The sequence below is a fragment of the Triplophysa dalaica genome, chromosome 2 (assembly GCF_015846415.1).
Source record: "Triplophysa dalaica isolate WHDGS20190420 chromosome 2, ASM1584641v1, whole genome shotgun sequence".
Classification (NCBI taxonomy): Eukaryota; Metazoa; Chordata; class Actinopteri; order Cypriniformes; family Nemacheilidae; genus Triplophysa; species Triplophysa dalaica.
In genome coordinates, this window is record NC_079543.1 from 2,766,663 (window position 1) to 2,783,473 (window position 16,811).

Here is a 16,811-nt window from a genome sequence, read left to right on the forward strand (position 1 = left end):
GAGAGGGGGGACGCTGTGGTCATAGTGAGGCTGAGTATAAATTGGACAGGCAGTAGGTTACAGAAGCACACAGTCACAGACAGTCAGGATGAAGGTTCACCTGTTGTGGTCGACTGTTGTTCTTCTCTCTTCTCCGCTCCTCACATTATGTGACCCACTGTGAGTATTCAAAACACTATCAACTTATACGTTCAGTTAGATATCTGTGTCTAAAACTGTGATTTTATCTTCTCAGATTCGTTGTGTCGGCTCCTAATTTGCTGAGGGTTGGTTCCACAGAGAACGTGTTCGTGGAAGCTCAGGATTATAATGGAGGAGACCTGATAGTGAGGATCTTGGTGAAGAACCACCCGCGCAAAAATTTGGAATTTGTTTCAGAATCGGTGACACTGACAGCGGCCAACAAATACCAGTTGGTTGCAAAGATAAAGGTGATGCAAATGTGAAGAACAAGTGTGTGATTCGTTTGTTTCCAGCAACTCGTTTCAAAATGATTTCTCCTTCATTCAACATAAGAACATGAATGTGTGATTGGATCTCTCAAAATTGTGTTTTTGTTGGTGTTTAGATTCCCGATGATAAAAACTACTTCATTGATGATCCTCTGGAGAAGCAGTATGTGTATTTACAGGCTGTATTTCCGTCTAAAACCCTGGAGAAAGTGGTCATGGTGTCATTTCAGTCGGGATATATATTTGTACAAACAGACAAACCCATCTACACACCTGCTAGCACAGGTAAGATCATGACATCATTTACAACCAGATTTGATCATTCTGAACATTTGAAATAAACTAAATACAGTTGATAGTGATGAATGAATCTCATAATCCTGTCTGTAGTTCAGTACCGGGTTTTCTCTCTGACTCCAAACCTTCATCCACACAGTCAGTCTGGAGTCTCAGTGGATATCATGGTACACGCTTCAATAAGAACACGCTGTTATTCTAGACACAAATACATCACATTTTATCAATATCTCATAAGACTTCTTCTAATGTTTTTTAAGAATCCACAAGGCATCACGGTTTTATCAGAGAAGGTTTTTCCAAGTCAAGGAATGAAATCTGGAAAGTACAATATTCCTGAGGTTGCCAGGTGTGTTGATATTAATATCCTATTCACGCAACTTCATTTTTAACTGTCTATGGTGTCTACATCAGGACACCGTAGATGTATGTTCATGAAAATAGCCCCTCACTTCATCACTGTATATAGCAGTGGATGTGAAATCAGTTTTTATTTTAACTCTATTCATGATCTGACGTTTGTTTGAATGTTATCAAATCTGACATGTTTGTGTTTGAAGTCCTGGGATCTGGAAGGTGGTCACACGGTACGCAAACACCCCGCAGACGACGTTCACTTCAGACTTTGAGGTCAAAGAATATGGTGAGACGTGTGTCAACAAAGCCAGCATGTTGTGCAATATGGAGATAACTCTGAAGCCCAAAGTATGTGTTTATATGTTTGTTTTGGTTTGCAGTGCTTCCAACTTTTGAAGTCATATTAACCCCCAGCAAGTCCTTCTTTCATGTTGATGATAAGTCTCTAACAGTCGACATCACTGCCGAGTAAGAATCATTATTTTTACTTTTACATTTATACATTTGCCGGCTTTTATCCGAAGCGACTTGCAATAGTTGTGAAACAATAAAGCTTTATTCCGATCTAAAAGCAACAAAATACTGCTGTATGAGCAAGCAAAACTCTTTCAAGCTGACGTTCCTGCTTTTTTATCCGTGAGCTTTTGTATAGCAACAACCCAGCTTATAAAAATATATATAAAAATAAGAATATTTTCCCAGTGAAAATCGGGTGTCCGATTTCTGAATTGTGCATGTTTAGACAAAGTCGGACCGAATACCAAAAAAACCTTGTAGACAATCAGCAGTAAGGTGCACAGGATGGACATTAGTCGAGCCGAGCGCTGACGAAAGCGAAAGATGGGGTAGGGGTGTGTTTGTTTTGGTGATTTGAACACCAACAACAGCTATGAGAAATCGAAAGCCCCACCTTTAAGTGTTCCACCAACCATGTAAGAGTTACACTTTTGGTTGCACATTTTTTGGACGTTTACCAAAAACGTATAATGTTAATTATGTTGTTTCTGTAAGAATTTATTTTTATTTTTAAGAAAACATAAGACAGACATTTCAAGTTAACATTTTACATTAACATTATACATTTATCAGAAGCTTTTAACCAAAGCAACATTCAAAGAAGGACGCATCTCATATTTCATGAAGTAACTGCACATATGCATTTTCGAGCAGATAAGCTAAACATGTGCATCAAGTAGCATCTAATGCTATTTTACTCAATGGAATTATTTTTCAATTTCACTGTATTAACCTTGACAGCATTGTTTTACCAGCCCAGGCATTTTTTATGCTGTGAATGATGAGGAAAAGCTTACTTTCAGTCATTAAAAATGTTTTAGGTATCTGTTTGGGAAGAAGGTTGAGGGACAAGCGTTTGTGGTGTTTGGTGTGATGGATGGTGAGAGTAAAACAAGTATCGCCGCCTCTCTACAAAGAATCACAGTGAGCATTACAGCCGAGCGCACAAACCTGATCTTACAAATTGAACTGTACTAAAATAAATTTAGATTACATTATACACATATTAATAAAATTCTGTGTCTGATATATAAACAGATAGAAGAAGGAAAGGGTTCAGCTGAACTGACCAGGGACATGATCATTCAGACCTTTCCAAACATCCTCCAGCTGGTTGGGAAATCACTCTTTGTTTCAGTCAGTGTTTTAACAGAGACCGGTGAGATCAACACACGCTGTTTATCTGTTGTTTATTATGTTTATCTGTTGTTTGTGTCTATATACTGTTGACATAATGGTGTGTGTGTGTTTCAGGCAGTGAAATGGTGGAAGCACAAAAGAGAGGCCTTCAGATTGTGACGTCACCGTACACCATCCACTTCAAGAGAACACCTCAATTCTTCAAACCTGGAATGCCCTTTGACGTCTCGGTATGAATCTAGACTAAGAGGGTTCAACCGTGAAGACCTTGATTATAATTCTGTGAAGATACATCACAGATATTGGATGTGTTATTTTTTCTTTTGTCTTGCTTTTCGAAAAGGTTTATGTGACAAATCCTGACCAGACGCCTGCTAAAAATGTGGCAGTTGAGGTCAACCCTGGAGGGGTCAGAGGTCAAACAAGAGCCAATGGCATTGCAAAGGTCACCGTCAATTCTCAGGGAGATTCTCCATCACTGCAGATCGACGTAAGACCTGTTTGTCATTGCTGATCTGGGATATTCCGTTAAAATGGTTGATATTTATTTATATCTGTATATACACTCTTACAGTTTTTATATATTTTCAGGCAAAGACCATAGATCCACGATTACAAGATGAACAGCAGGCAGTGAAGACGATGAAAGCTCAAGCGTACGTTCCCAAAAGCAACTCCCAAAACTACCTGCACGTCGGCATTGATGCTGCCGAGCTCGAGATCGGTGATCAGATGAAAGTCAATCTGAACACAGGAAAAAGTCCAGGAGCCAAAGATCAAGATTACACGTACATGGTGAGAGAAGTTAATGACCGTCTGTATAAGTCACATGACACAGACCACTGCTTCTGGGTTTGATCACACAATTTTTACAGATAAGTTTTTACTACTTTGGCAGTTCTGAGGTCAGTACAGACCATATCAAATTCAGCTTTTGAACACTTATAATTATAATAAATCCTAATTCCTACACTATACAGTTAGAGCCCGAAGGCTTTTAATAGTTCACAAGTGTACAGTGACTGCCTCATTTGATAGGTTGGCAAAACAAAGTAACAGATCAATTAAAAAAAACATTATGCTCGAATGAGTCATTTAATACAATAAATATACATGACAGAATAAGCTTTCTGTCGACACTGAATAAACACTCAAGTGTCTTGTTAATCATTTGTCTGTTATTTTCAGATCATCAGTAAAGGGCAGATCGTGATGGTGGACAGGTATAAGAGAAGAGGACAGTCTTTAGTCACTCTCTCTCTACCTGTGACTAAAGACATGGTGCCATCTTTCCGCTTCGTGGCATATTATCATGTGGGATCAGATGAAGTTGTGTCTGACTCCGTCTGGGTTGATGTGAAGGACACGTGCACGGGAACGGTGAGTAAACCATCACAAGAAATAATCAGCACAAAACATTCAATGATATGTAGTTTTCCACAGTTATTAAATGTTACATATTCTATATTGTATAAAACTATACTTCTTCATACACTATGTCTAGTTATGTAAAAACATGCTTAGGCATTATGGTTAGCAAAACATGCAATAGTATTGAGATATTTAGACTGTTATGGTAATGAAATTTATAAGATCTTGTTATAAAAAAATGTTTAAAGTTTGAAATGAATACTTTTAAACATGTCAGACCTTGTTATTATGTGTTCATTTGGCCACGGCAATTGCATAGTGAAAGTAATATTGTAACAGCACAAGTCATAAATGAGTTAAGGTAATGATGCGGTTTAGGGCTCTTGAATGGAACATAAAGTTATTGCTGACATGACATGACCATATTCAACACGTCTGTGTTTATTCTTTCATTCAACAGCTCAGTCTTGAGGTAAAGAACAAGGCCAACACTTATAGTCCGGGTGACGGGTTCAGCTTGAAAATAACTGGAGATCCTGGAGCTAAAGTTGGGCTGGTGGTGGTTGACAAGGCTGTGCAAGTCCTCAACAAGAACAGACTCACACAGTCGAAGGTGATGAATCTTCATCATTAAACAAACATCAGCCTACAAAAATACAAACAATGTGTTTTTTTACTATAACTTTGATAACTGGTTTGCTGTGTGTAGATTTGGGACGTGATTGAGAAACATGACACAGGTTGTACAGCGGGCAGTGGAAGAGACAGTATGGGGGTTTTCTATGACGCTGGTCTGATGTTTGATTCCAGTACCGCTGAAGGAACCAAAACCAGAACAAGTACTTTATGTTTCAGTTCTTTGAAAATTTGTAAGTTGTGTGTAAAATATTATAAGTCTATTTTGGCGATCACTGGAGATCGCAGGAACTTTTCTCAGCCCCCTATAGTTGTATGTTTGTGTGGCTTGTTCGAGTCCCATTGTTTATTGAGTTCTTATGCATTGTTACGATATGTCAATATGTTATTTTTATTTGATTCTCCTCTAGTGCCTGAGTGTCCTGCCCCGCCACAGAGAAGACGGAGAGCTGATACTATTATGCAGGTCACCACCAGACTGGGTGAGAAGTGAATGTGATTTTAATAAATCTGAATGAATCTTTTCCTAAATGTGTCCTTTTGTCCATCAATGTGTTTATTCTTCTACTCTTCTCATTCCTCTCCTGTTGTATCGTCAGCTGATAAATACTCTGGCAATCTGAAGAAGTGCTGTGATGATGGAATGAGAGAAAATAAACTCGGCTACACCTGTAAACGTAGAGCCACGTACATTGAAGACGGACAGGAATGTGTCGCGGCCTTCTTAGACTGCTGTAACGTGATGACATCCAACAGAGATCAGGCTGATCGAGAGGCAGAGATGGTTCTGGCTCGCAGTGAGTGTTGTTAGCTGCTTGCCATCCTTCTTGACCTTCTGATATGCTAACGGACGATATATTCCCTCACACTTTTTACCCGTTTACATAGGTGACGATGACGATGACTACCCAGACTCTGAAGATATTGTGTCACGGACACAGTTCCCTGAGAGCTGGCTTTGGGAGGAGGTGACTGTTCCTCAATGCAAAGATAAAACCTGGTAAGACCTGTAGGACAGAAGAGTTTCAGCTGTGTGTACAATTACTCATAATTTTCTCAAATGGCAGCGTACTATTAAAAAACAACATCTACCTGAAGGAATCCATCACAACCTGGCAAATCTTAGCCATCAGCTTGTCAGAAACAAACGGTGAGTTAAAGATCTTGAATTTATATTACGAACACAAGCAGAAGCTTTCTGTAGCTATCTAACATTCTTCGCATCTGTCTTCTTTCCAAAGGTATCTGTGTGGTGGATCCTCTGGAGATGGTGGTTTTCAAGAATTTTTTCGTCGACCTCAAGATGCCGTACTCGGCCGTACGCAACGAGCAGCTGGAAATCAAAGCCATCGTTCACAATTACACCCCAAGGAAGATGAAGGTAATGCTTTCTGCTGAACGTCTTTCCTGCTTTCTCTTCAATCTCTGTCTTCCAATGCCTTTAATGATGATTAGTTTTGTCTTCTATAAGTAACTGCTACTTTGTTCGCTCCAGAGATTTCTAAGAGATGTTCACCGTCTCATTTTCAACAGGTGCGTGTGGAGTTTATGGAGACAGAACACATTTGCAGCGCTGCCAGTAATAAGCGTAAATACAGAACAATTGTAGAAGTCGAGGGCTCTTCTAGCAGATCTGTTCCATACGTGATCATTCCCATGGAGTTGGGTGAACATGAGATTGAGGTGAAGGCTGCGGCGCCTGATTTTATCACCCCTGATGGAGTGAAGAAGACCCTGAAAGTGGTGGTAAGACTGTTAGATCATTCTGGCCATTCTAGCATTTTAAGCACTTGTCGGTCATATTTTTTTACTTTGATTATAAATAATTGTGGATTCAGACTACGTTGGATTTTATAAAAAATTCTGATAAAGATAGCAGGTTGATAACTCCTGAGTTTCTTTCTTCTTCAGTCTGAAGGTGTCCTGGTAGAGTTGATGTCAAAAATTGTGGAGCTTAATCCGGCGAATAAGGGTGAGATTCATTTATAACAAGCACAACATAAAGTTGTAAAAGTCATAAAGTCATACAAAAAGGAAAGTTAAGTTACATTGCAGTATAATGTACCATAATGAAACATGAACACCAAATATGCAATCAAATGTTCTCCGTATGATCAAACCATTCTTCAGCTTTTCCATCCGGCTTCTGTCTTTTTCTTTATCTTATTTGGAGCAGGTGGAGAACAACTTGAAGTTATAAGAACTTCTGCTCCACATGATCAGGTTCCTGGAACAGCTGCCAGCACTCTCATCTCGTTAACCGGTAATGATGAAATGAAGTAAACTGATGACGTCTTTATGTCGTTATTATTTCATCAGATCGTTTCTTATGCTGTTTAAAGAGTGGGGTGAATCCACATATGTGTTAGCATCAATACATTTCTCAATCTTTAGAACACATTCGTACTGTAAACTGAATTGAGTTCTCCACGTTATATTGTTGTCATGTCTCCAGGTGAGGAGACGACTCAAACGGTTGAGCAGGCCATCAGTGGAGATTTCATGGGTCGACTCATAGTACAGCCCAGCGGGTGTGGAGAGCAAGTTATGATCTACATGACTCTACCTCTCATTGCCACTCATTATCTGGACAGCACCAATCAGTGGGAGGCTGTCGGCATGGACCGTCGAACTGAAGCCATCAACCATATAGCCACAGGTCAGCAGATGACAACAGATTAAAAGAACACGGTAAACTTGTGTACACTTCTAAGGTAAAATTCACCCTTGTGTATTTGATTAAGGTTATCAAAGGCAGCTGGCCTACCGTAAAGCTGATGGGTCCTACGCTGCCTGGATTGATAGACAGAGCAGCACCTGGTAAAATATTTAGTTTTGAATAAAGATTCTATACAGCTTTCCTGTAACACTTATTTAATACGTTTTTTACTTTATATGTTTTATTTTATTCATTCTGTAAAAGGTTGACCGCATACGTGGCCAAAATCTTTGCTCTGGCCAATAACCTCATTACTGTAGAAGAAAATGTGCTCTGCAGCGCCCTCAAGTGGCTGGTTCTCAACAAACAACTGCCAGACGGATCTTTTAAAGAGGATGCACCTGTAGTTCATGGGGAGATGGTTGTAAGTTAAAATTTGCTATGATCTATTGAACTGCATATCGATTAGGACAAACTAAACTTACTGGCAAAGATATACTTTCCTCCTGTGCTTGCCGGTTGTGATTGACTCATTTGATAACAACCTGACGTGTATATGTTTCAGGGTGATGTTCGGGGCAAAGATTCTGAAGCTTCTCTGACTGCATTTGTTTTAATCGCCATGCAAGAAGGCAGCCAAATCTGTGCCAAATCAGTTGGTGTAAGTTCAGGTCTTTCACCATATTGTTTTTGTGAGTTTTGTTTTGCCACTGCTTATGTTGTACATCTATTCATTTTTAAATCTAATTACAGAGTCTTCATGAAAGTATGAAAAAGGCTGTTAGTTATTTGGAAGGTAAACTTCACAAACTGACAAATCCTTACTCTGTCGCTATGACGTCCTACGCCATGGCCAACGTGGAGCAGCTAAACAATGATGTGTTGATGAAGCACTCCACTAAACAGGAAGGTGAGTAGTGTTTAATAGGATCTTTTTGATAACATCTCAGCTTTTAAACAGATTAAAACAGATTTATTTAAAGAGAAAATAAAGAACCGCAGGGAACTTTTGTTTTTGGATTTATTGGAGCACAACGTGTATGTGTGTGCTCGAAATCAACCGACGCTTCGACTTCAAATCCTTCATTTCCGGCAAAATCACAACGTTAGTTTGCCTGTACATACGACAACACTTAAGGGGGTTGCACACCGGATGCATAAGCGCAGCGTCGCATCTAGGACAAATCTGCTATTAATGTGGTAGAATCGAGAGGTTTTCTGTATTAATATTGTTATTCCCAAACAGAAAAATACATCTTGCAGCTTATGGTGAAGTCAATGTGTACATTTAAGATGATTTCAGTCAAAGAACATCTAATTTAATGTTAAATGAAGCGTTAAAATGAACTCAGAACAGCGTCCTGAGCGCCACCGAGTAAACACAGTAAAGCCATTGAAGATGTTGACGTCTTCAGCTAGGACAGTCGCTCAGATCTTACAAGAGTCAAAATAAACTGAGTTGAAAAATGAAATGAAATGAAAGCTTTTCTTCTTGTTTCTGAAGTCGGTATCAGTAACATTATAAAGAATGGGAAACGCATTCCTGTACATTTTTTGTCTTTTGAACAGCTGGAACTGCTTGGATCGTCCCGGGTCAACATCATCATTCTCTAGAGGCCACAGCCTATGCCGTGCTGGCACTCGTCAAAGCAAAAGAATACGACAAAGCTGGAGAAGCCGTGCACTGGCTGGCCAAACAACAATCTCACTATGGCGGTTCTGGCACAACACAGGTAAACCAACAACTTACTTATTTCACATTGATAACGTTACATTGCATTCTGTCATTGGGTTACAAAACTTTAACATTCAAATGTAAGCTGCTTTTAAAGGAGTCAAAATGATATCATGAAAAGAAAGTTTTTGAAATTAAAACTTTTATACGTCCTTTACTTACCTGTCTGCCGTAGGCGACCATCATGGTGTTCCAGGCGGTGGCTGCATACCGCACACAGGTGAGGAAAGAGCAAAACTTCGATCTGGACGTGGAAGTGTCTGTGTCTGGAAGAAGCAAACCAATCAGATGGACTCTCAAAAAAGCTAACGTGCATGTTACACGCTCAGACAAGGTGAGAAGTCATTCAGACATCAGTCATCCGAGTACACAGTTACTGATGTGATTATTCTGATAACAAATGAAATATGTGTGTGTGTCACTCAACAGTTTGATCTCAATAAGAACTTTAACGTGACGGCTAAAGGAACTGGAACAGCCGCTCTCTCAGTGAGTTGACATGTATAGTCTTCACATTCATGTTTATTTACAGAAAGTGTGTGACGCGAGTGTTACCTGTGTCTGTTTTCAGGTGCTCATGCTTTATTATGCCAAACCTGTGGACAAGATTTCTGACTGTAAACACTTTGAACTGGAACTTAAATTTGAAAGAGAAAGTTCCGGTAGGATTGAGTTTTGCTTTGGTGAAATACTACTTTGTACTTTTATGCAGCTCATAATTTTAATTTTAATTGTGTAGTGAGTTATCCAGGGGCCGAAGAAAGTTACAAGCTCACAATGGACTTTTTGTAAGTATACAAAACATTGTGTATATTTTGATAAGCTGTACAGGGGCTGGACAAAACACCCATTGTAAAGACAAGCAGTGGTCCAACGCCTCATTAATAAAGAGATGTCACTAATGGTTTCATTATTTTGTTCAACCCCTGCATATGATCTGTATGTAATAAACTGCTGTTATTAATTGATTTATCTCAACAGCTACAAAAGTGAAACAAGAGACGCCACCATGAGTATTCTGGATGTGGGTTTACTGACAGGATTTAAAGTGGATGAAAGAGATCTCACAGAGGTACTAGCCCATTTTAGAATCAAAACATTGTGAGTTTCGTGTATATGAAATGTCTCATAATGTAAATTGTTGTAAACCGAAGAAGAATCTTAGATAGCATGAAGAAATGAGCCATGTTTGACTGTGTCGTGTGATGGCTTCTTACATGTTTTTGCTACAACAGTTGACCATGGGCAGAGACAGAGCCATTCAGAAATTTGAGATGGACAAGGAGCTCTCGGATCGAGGGTCACTCATCCTCTACGTCAATAAGGTATTCAACCCTATTTTTCAGACGTTGTTTGGTTTTCATGCTTGATACCAGGATGCCAAAATATCATGTTGAATTTGCAAATGACCGTCAGATCATTCTGTCATGATCGTCTGCCTTGATAGGTTTCTCATGCTGAAAGAGATAGAGTCGTCTTCAGAATACACAAGGTTAATAAAGTGGGTTTGCTTCAACCGGCTGCAGTCACCGTGTATGAATATTATTCACCAGGTGAGATATTAACACACTCACAGTGTTCTCTAGATGTTCTCTCAGTGTTCTCTAGATGTTCTCTTGAGTTAACTCTTGTGTTTTCTCAGACGCACGCTGCACAAAGTACTATCACCCTGATAAAGAAGACGGCGCTCTGAGCAGATTATGTCATGGAGATTTGTGTCAGTGTGCTGAAGGTAAAGTCACTCAGAAACACTTCAGAATCTACTTTAGTTACAATGAACTGTTTTTAATTACCGCTTTATATTATACATCTTGATTCAGAAAACTGCAGTTTGCAGAGGAAAACAAAAGTCAGCGACGAAGTTCGTTTTGATAAGGCTTGTGAAGCCGGCATGGATTATGGTAAACAAATTCAATTGTGTGTTTGTATTCATTTTCGGCTGTTGTGCAGATGCAAGAAAAACCTTTGACCTGAACTTGGTAAATACATTTTACAGCTCTGGGGTTGATAATGCTGTATGTTTGTATGTTTCACAGTTTATAAAGTCAAAGTGGTGGACATGAAGTTGACAAAACATTCAGACATCTATAATATGAAGGTGGAGCAGGTCCTAAAGGAAGGTTCGTCTGTGACTTCTCTAAGCATACTGCACAATTAAAAATTTGGTTGATATCTATAAAATGATTTATTTCCTCTGTACTGTCCCGCAGGCACCGATAATGCTGTGGAGGGAAAGATAAGGGAGTTTCTGGCTCATCCCAATTGCAGAACTGCTTTGGGAATCGAAAAAGACAAGATCTATCTCATCATGGGCAAATCCACTGACCTGCCGAACCTCGACGCGAGGTAGGTTTAGGCATTTCATGTTCTTTTTTGGTTTAAGTGGAAATGATTATTGTGCTTTGCAGTCTCACCACGTCACTGTGTGTTGGGCTTTGTGTTACGCTTGTTGTTTTTAGACTGCAGTACATCTTGGGTGAGCAGACGTGGATCGAGTACTGGCCCACAAGAGAGGAGAGCCAAACTCCAGAACACAGGGAGAGATATACCGGCCTCTCTACACTCGAAAGGAAGCTCTTGAAAGAGGGATGCTCCACATGATTAATCAAAGAAAGTGAAATACAACATCCACATTCAACAGTTCAACATCTTTTGCATACTCAAAATATATAACCTTGATGATGGACGAAAACTTGGATTTTCATGTTCTCCACATTTCATAATTTTTAGTCATTTTAGTAAAATCTTTACTAATACTTCATGTTTGTCCGTGGGTTTTACAGTTGTTTAACCAATAACAGGTATTAAAAATAGATTTTCAACTCACAAGATGTTTAGTTAATAAAAAAGAACCAAAAAGCAGATTTGCAGATATGAGGTTCAGCAAGAACATTTTTGAGAATATTGTTTAAATTGTCACTAAACTTTACTTTGTTTTAATTGCAAAATAAAGGTTCTATTAATAGAATCATTGTGTTATTATTTGATATGCATCGCCTTGTAAAAGTATCCGGGCCATTACATTCCTTTTTCTGAAGCACAAATAATCATAATGAATGAAAAAAATACTCTAAAATCAAAGACTATACACAGATGAAACCCTAATAATTAGAATATCGTGCAAAAGTTAATTTATTTCACTAATGTAACTTAAAAGGTAGGGGGGCACAGTGGCTTAGTGGTTAGCACGTTCGCCTCACACCTCCAGGGTTGGGTGTTCGATACCCGCTTCCGAATTGTGTGTGTGGAGTTTGCATGTTCTCCCCGTGCCTCGGGGGTTTCCTCCGGGTATTCCGGTTTCCTCCCCTGGTCCAAAGACATGCATGGTAGGTTGATTGGCATCTCTGGAAAAATTGTCCGGAGTGAGTGAGTGTGTGTGCCCTGCGATGGGTTGGCACTCCATCCAGGGTGTATCCTGCCTTGATGCCCGATGACTCCTGAGATAAGCGCAGGCTGCCCGTGACCCGAGGTACTTCGGATAAGCGGTAGAAAATGGAATGGAATGGAACTTAAAAGGTGAAACTAATATATGAGATAGACTCATTACATGCAAAAAAAAGTAGTTCAAGCCGTGATTTGTCATAAATGTGATGATCACGGTTTACAGCTCATGAAAACCCCAAATCCACAATCTCAGAAAATTAGAATATTGTGAAAAGGTGCAATATTCTAGGCTCAAAGTGTCCCACTCTAATCAGCTAAGTAAGCCATAACACCTGCATTTTGTAAAAATATATAATTTTTTTACTGTGTGCCTAGTTAGTAACACACTTGAGCACAGGTTCCCTGCATGACATTATATTAATTTTGGACAGCTAAACATGGCTAAATATGAATAATATATAGCAATTTAAATATATTATTGTCACTTATACCATTTTTGTATCTCATCCACATTACCCATTTTACTGTGGTCATTTTACAATACTACGTGGCAAATTCCAGCTTTACATCTTTAGGCATTTTTAGGAATAAAATACTAATGGGCCTAAAAATATGGTACATTTGTAAATATATATGTATATTTTATAATTAAAAACTTCCAAACAGTAGCCACGGCAATACATCGGTCTATCACTTACAAACATACTAGTGTGCTACACTTACCTGTTCCCTATTATCGGTACATCTATGAATTTGCCCATGATGAGATATGTCTTGTCTTTTTGAAGTCCCAACTCTTCTCTACAGTTGGGATGATTCATAAAGATTCTCTCCCCCCCTTCAACACCTGCATCAGTCCCTAGAAGATCAAATTGTCATTAGACAAACTTTGTGTTGTGGTGTCATTTTGTTATTATTTGAATATTTCAGATCCGTACCTTCTTTTAGGACTATCAGCACTTTCATTTTATAGACGTCCGAGTGTACTGACAGATTCATACGCTCCACTTTGACTTTATAAACTGGAAAACGTACAAACGTGTTTCAAGTGGCTACACCAAAGAACAAAACTTTCCATAAGGGGTGAGAAACTCTAGTACGTGTTTACCGTAATCCATGCCAGCTTCACAAGCTTTTTCCCATCGAGTATCTTCGGGGACGTTGTTTTTTTTCTGGTAACTGCATTTTTCTGTGTATATGCGAGATCACACACACTTGTAAGTGACCCCCATCCCTATTTATGAGTATATTAAATGAGGCCGTACACAGTTGAAAGCAATACCTTCAGCACACTGGCATACGTCTCCCTGACACAGTCTGAGCAGAGTGCCATCTTGTCTTTCAGGGTGGTAGTACTTTGTACAGCGTGAGTCTGAGAAAAAAAACAATAGTTAAATAAAAGAGCTCTCTCTCTCTCTCTCTCTCTCTCTCTCTCTCTCTCTCTCGCTCTCTCTCTCTCTCTCTCTCTCTCTCTCTCTCTCTCTCCCTCTTGCTCTCTCTTTCTTTCTCTCTCTGTCCCTCTCTCTCTCTCTCTCTCTCTCTCGCTCTCCCTCTCTCTCTCGCTCTCTCCCTCTTGCTCTCTCTTTCTTTCTCTCTCTTTCCCTCACGCTCTCTCTTGCTCTCTCTCTCACCCTCTCTCTCTTTATCTCTCTGTCCCTCTCGCTCTCCCTCTCTCTTTCTCTCTCTCTCTCTCTCTCTCTCTCTCTCTCTCTCTCTCTCTCTCTCTCTCTCTCTCTCTCTCTCTTTCTCTCTCTGTCCCTCTCGCTCTCTATTTCCCTCTCGCTCTCGCTCTCTTGCTCTGTCTCTGTCTCTCTCTCTCGCGCTCTCTCCCTCTTGCTCTCTCTCACCCTCTCCCTCTTGCGCTCCCTCTATCTCACACTCTCTCCCTCTTGCTCTCTCTCACCCTCTCCCTCTTGCGCTCCCTCTATCTCACACTCTCTCCCTCTTGCTCTCTCTCTCACCCTCTCTCTCTCTCTGTACCTCCCGCTCTCTCTCTCTCTCTCTCTCTCGCTCTATCTCTCTCTCTCTCTCTCTCTCTCTCCCTCTCGCTCTCTCTCTCATTCTCACTCTCTCTTTCTCTCTCTTTCTCTCGCTCTCTCTCGCTCTCTCTCGCTCTCTCTCGCTCTCTCTCGCTCTCTCTCGCTCTCTCTCGCTCTCTCTCGCTCTCTCTCGCTCTCTCTCGCTCTCTCTCGCTCTCTCTCGCTCTCTCTCGCTCTCTCTCGCTCTGTGTGTGTCCATATCTCACCTGGTGAATAATATTGGTAGACGGTGACTCCAGCAGGCTGCAGCAAACCTACTTGATTCATCTTGTGCATTCTGAAGACAATTCTTTCGATTTCTTTATAAGAAACCTTGGGACACAAGTTTTTAAAATGATTGAAGAATATACTGAAAAGTAAATATGTGTTCAGAGATGTATGAAGACTTCACACAATTAAGCCTTATGTTTTTATTGTCTTAGAATTAGCTCCCTATTTCTATCTACACATACCGAAGGTCCCCTTGCGTATCATTTCTACCGTAGCCATAACTGGACAAACTGCTCTACAGAAATTGTAGACTCAAATATTCATTTTGCATCCATTCGCATCTTTGCGACTTTTTGTGAAATTTACACTACCAAGACTATCGGCTTTTAAAAACAGTTAAAAAAATTCAAAATATAATTTATTTTTATATGGGTATGCAAAAATGAAAACGATATTGCTCCTGGCACGTTTGGTCGACTCTATGGACTTTCCATTTATTTGAACGTTCGAGAGATATGGTATATGGTAAAGTGGCAAGGAGTTCTTCATATGTGTAAAGTTTTGAAAACATATACAGTTGAAAGAAAAAGCATGTGAACCCTTTGGGCTTACTTGGATTTCTTCATAAATTGGTCATAAAATGTGTTCTGATCTTCATCTAAGTCACAACAATAGAGAAACACAGTCTGCTTAAACTAATACCGCACAAACATTATACGTTTTCATGTTTTTATTGAACACAACATGTAAACATTCATAGAGCAGGGTGGAAAAAGTATGTGAACCTTTGGGTTTAATAACTGATTTCATATACTGTAGTTGCAGATCAGACCTGCACAACGGTCAGGAGAAATTTTGGACCATTCCTCTTTACAAAAGTGTTTCAGTTCAGCAATATTCTTGGGATGTCTGGGTTGAATCGCTCTCTTGAGGTCATGCCACAGCATCTCAATCGGGTTGAGGTCAGGACTCTGACTGGGCCACTCCAGCAGGCGTATTTTCTTCTGTTGTTGATTTACTTCTATGCTTTGGGTCGTTGTCCTGTTGCATCGTCCATCCTCTGTTAAGCTTCAGTTGGCGGACGGATGGTCTTAAGTTTTCCTGCAAAATGTCTTGATAAACTTTGGAATTCCTTTTTCCATCGATGACAGTAATCCATTCAGGGCCTGAGGCAGCAAAGCAGCCCCAAACCATGATGCCCCCTCCACCATATTTCACAGTTGGGATGAGGTTTTGATGTTGGTATGCTGTGCCTTTTGTTCTCCACACATAGCGTTGTGTGTTCTTTCCAAACAACTCAATTTTGGTTTCATCTGTCCACAGAATGTTCTGCCAGTAGTGCTGTGGAACATCCAGGTGCTCTTTTGCAAACTTCAAACGTGCTGCAATGTTTTTTTTTGGACAGCAGTGGCTTCCTCCGTGGTGTCCTCCCATGAAGTCCATTCTTGTTTAATGTTTTCCCTATTGTAGATTTGTCAACAAAAATGTTAGCATGTGCCAGAGATTTCTGTAAGTATTTAGCTGACACTCTAGGATTCTTCTTCACCTCATTGAGCATTCTGCGCTGTGCTCTTGCAGTCATCTTTACAGGACGACCACGCCTAGGGAGTGAAGCAACAGTGCTGAACTTTCTCCATTTGTAGACAATCTGTCTTACCGTGGACACATGGACATTTAGGCTTTTAGATATACTTTTGTAGCCCTTTCCTGCTTTATGTAAGTCAACAATTCTTGATCCTAGGTCTTCTGAGAGCTCTTTTGTGCGAGGCATGGTTCACATCAGACAACGCTCCTTCAGAACAGCAAACTCAAAACTGTTGTGTGTTTTTTATTGGACAGGCCAGCTTTAATCAACACATCCAATCTCATCACATTGATTGGACCCCAGGTTGGCTGACTCCTGGCTCCAATTAGCTCCTGGAGAAGTCATTAGCCTAGGGTTTCACATACTTTTTCCACCCTGCACTATGAATGTTTACATGTTGTGTTCAATAAAAACATGGAAACGTATAATG

General features: G+C 40.0%; 2 protein-coding genes across 3 annotated transcripts in view; one reads left to right on the plus strand and one right to left on the minus strand.

The window, feature by feature from the left end:
* LOC130435236 (complement C3-like) lies at window positions 1-12,131 on the plus strand. 2 transcript variants are annotated; one of them, XM_056765689.1, is made up of 41 exons: window positions 1-159; window positions 236-431; window positions 569-737; window positions 843-916; window positions 1,010-1,098; window positions 1,310-1,392; window positions 1,487-1,574; window positions 2,444-2,546; window positions 2,661-2,781; window positions 2,877-2,992; window positions 3,106-3,252; window positions 3,354-3,557; window positions 3,951-4,142; window positions 4,594-4,746; window positions 4,843-4,972; window positions 5,180-5,251; window positions 5,369-5,566; window positions 5,658-5,769; window positions 5,837-5,919; window positions 6,011-6,150; window positions 6,303-6,515; window positions 6,681-6,741; window positions 6,946-7,032; window positions 7,225-7,428; window positions 7,514-7,589; window positions 7,693-7,852; window positions 7,994-8,089; window positions 8,182-8,338; window positions 8,998-9,161; window positions 9,339-9,497; window positions 9,593-9,652; window positions 9,735-9,825; window positions 9,903-9,951; window positions 10,145-10,235; window positions 10,399-10,488; window positions 10,611-10,716; window positions 10,806-10,895; window positions 10,984-11,064; window positions 11,200-11,283; window positions 11,374-11,509; window positions 11,623-12,131. In XM_056765689.1, exons 1-41 carry the CDS (start codon window positions 89-91, stop codon window positions 11,762-11,764), a joined length of 4,938 nt encoding a protein of 1,645 aa, XP_056621667.1. In that variant the 5' UTR covers window positions 1-88; the 3' UTR covers window positions 11,765-12,131. The 2 variants fall into 2 exon arrangements, with proteins under 2 accessions (XP_056621667.1, XP_056621658.1); XM_056765680.1 differs by having other exon boundaries at window positions 4,843-5,251.
* The window catches only part of LOC130435230 (complement C3-like), a 22,387-nt gene continuing 17,508 nt past the window's right edge, over window positions 11,933-16,811 (minus strand). The window contains 6 exon segments of the mRNA XM_056765668.1: window positions 11,933-12,671; window positions 13,271-13,406; window positions 13,486-13,569; window positions 13,656-13,736; window positions 13,830-13,919; window positions 14,793-14,898. Coding sequence (XP_056621646.1) covers window positions 12,314-12,671; window positions 13,271-13,406; window positions 13,486-13,569; window positions 13,656-13,736; window positions 13,830-13,919; window positions 14,793-14,898 — 855 coding nt within the window. The 3' untranslated portion in view covers window positions 11,933-12,313.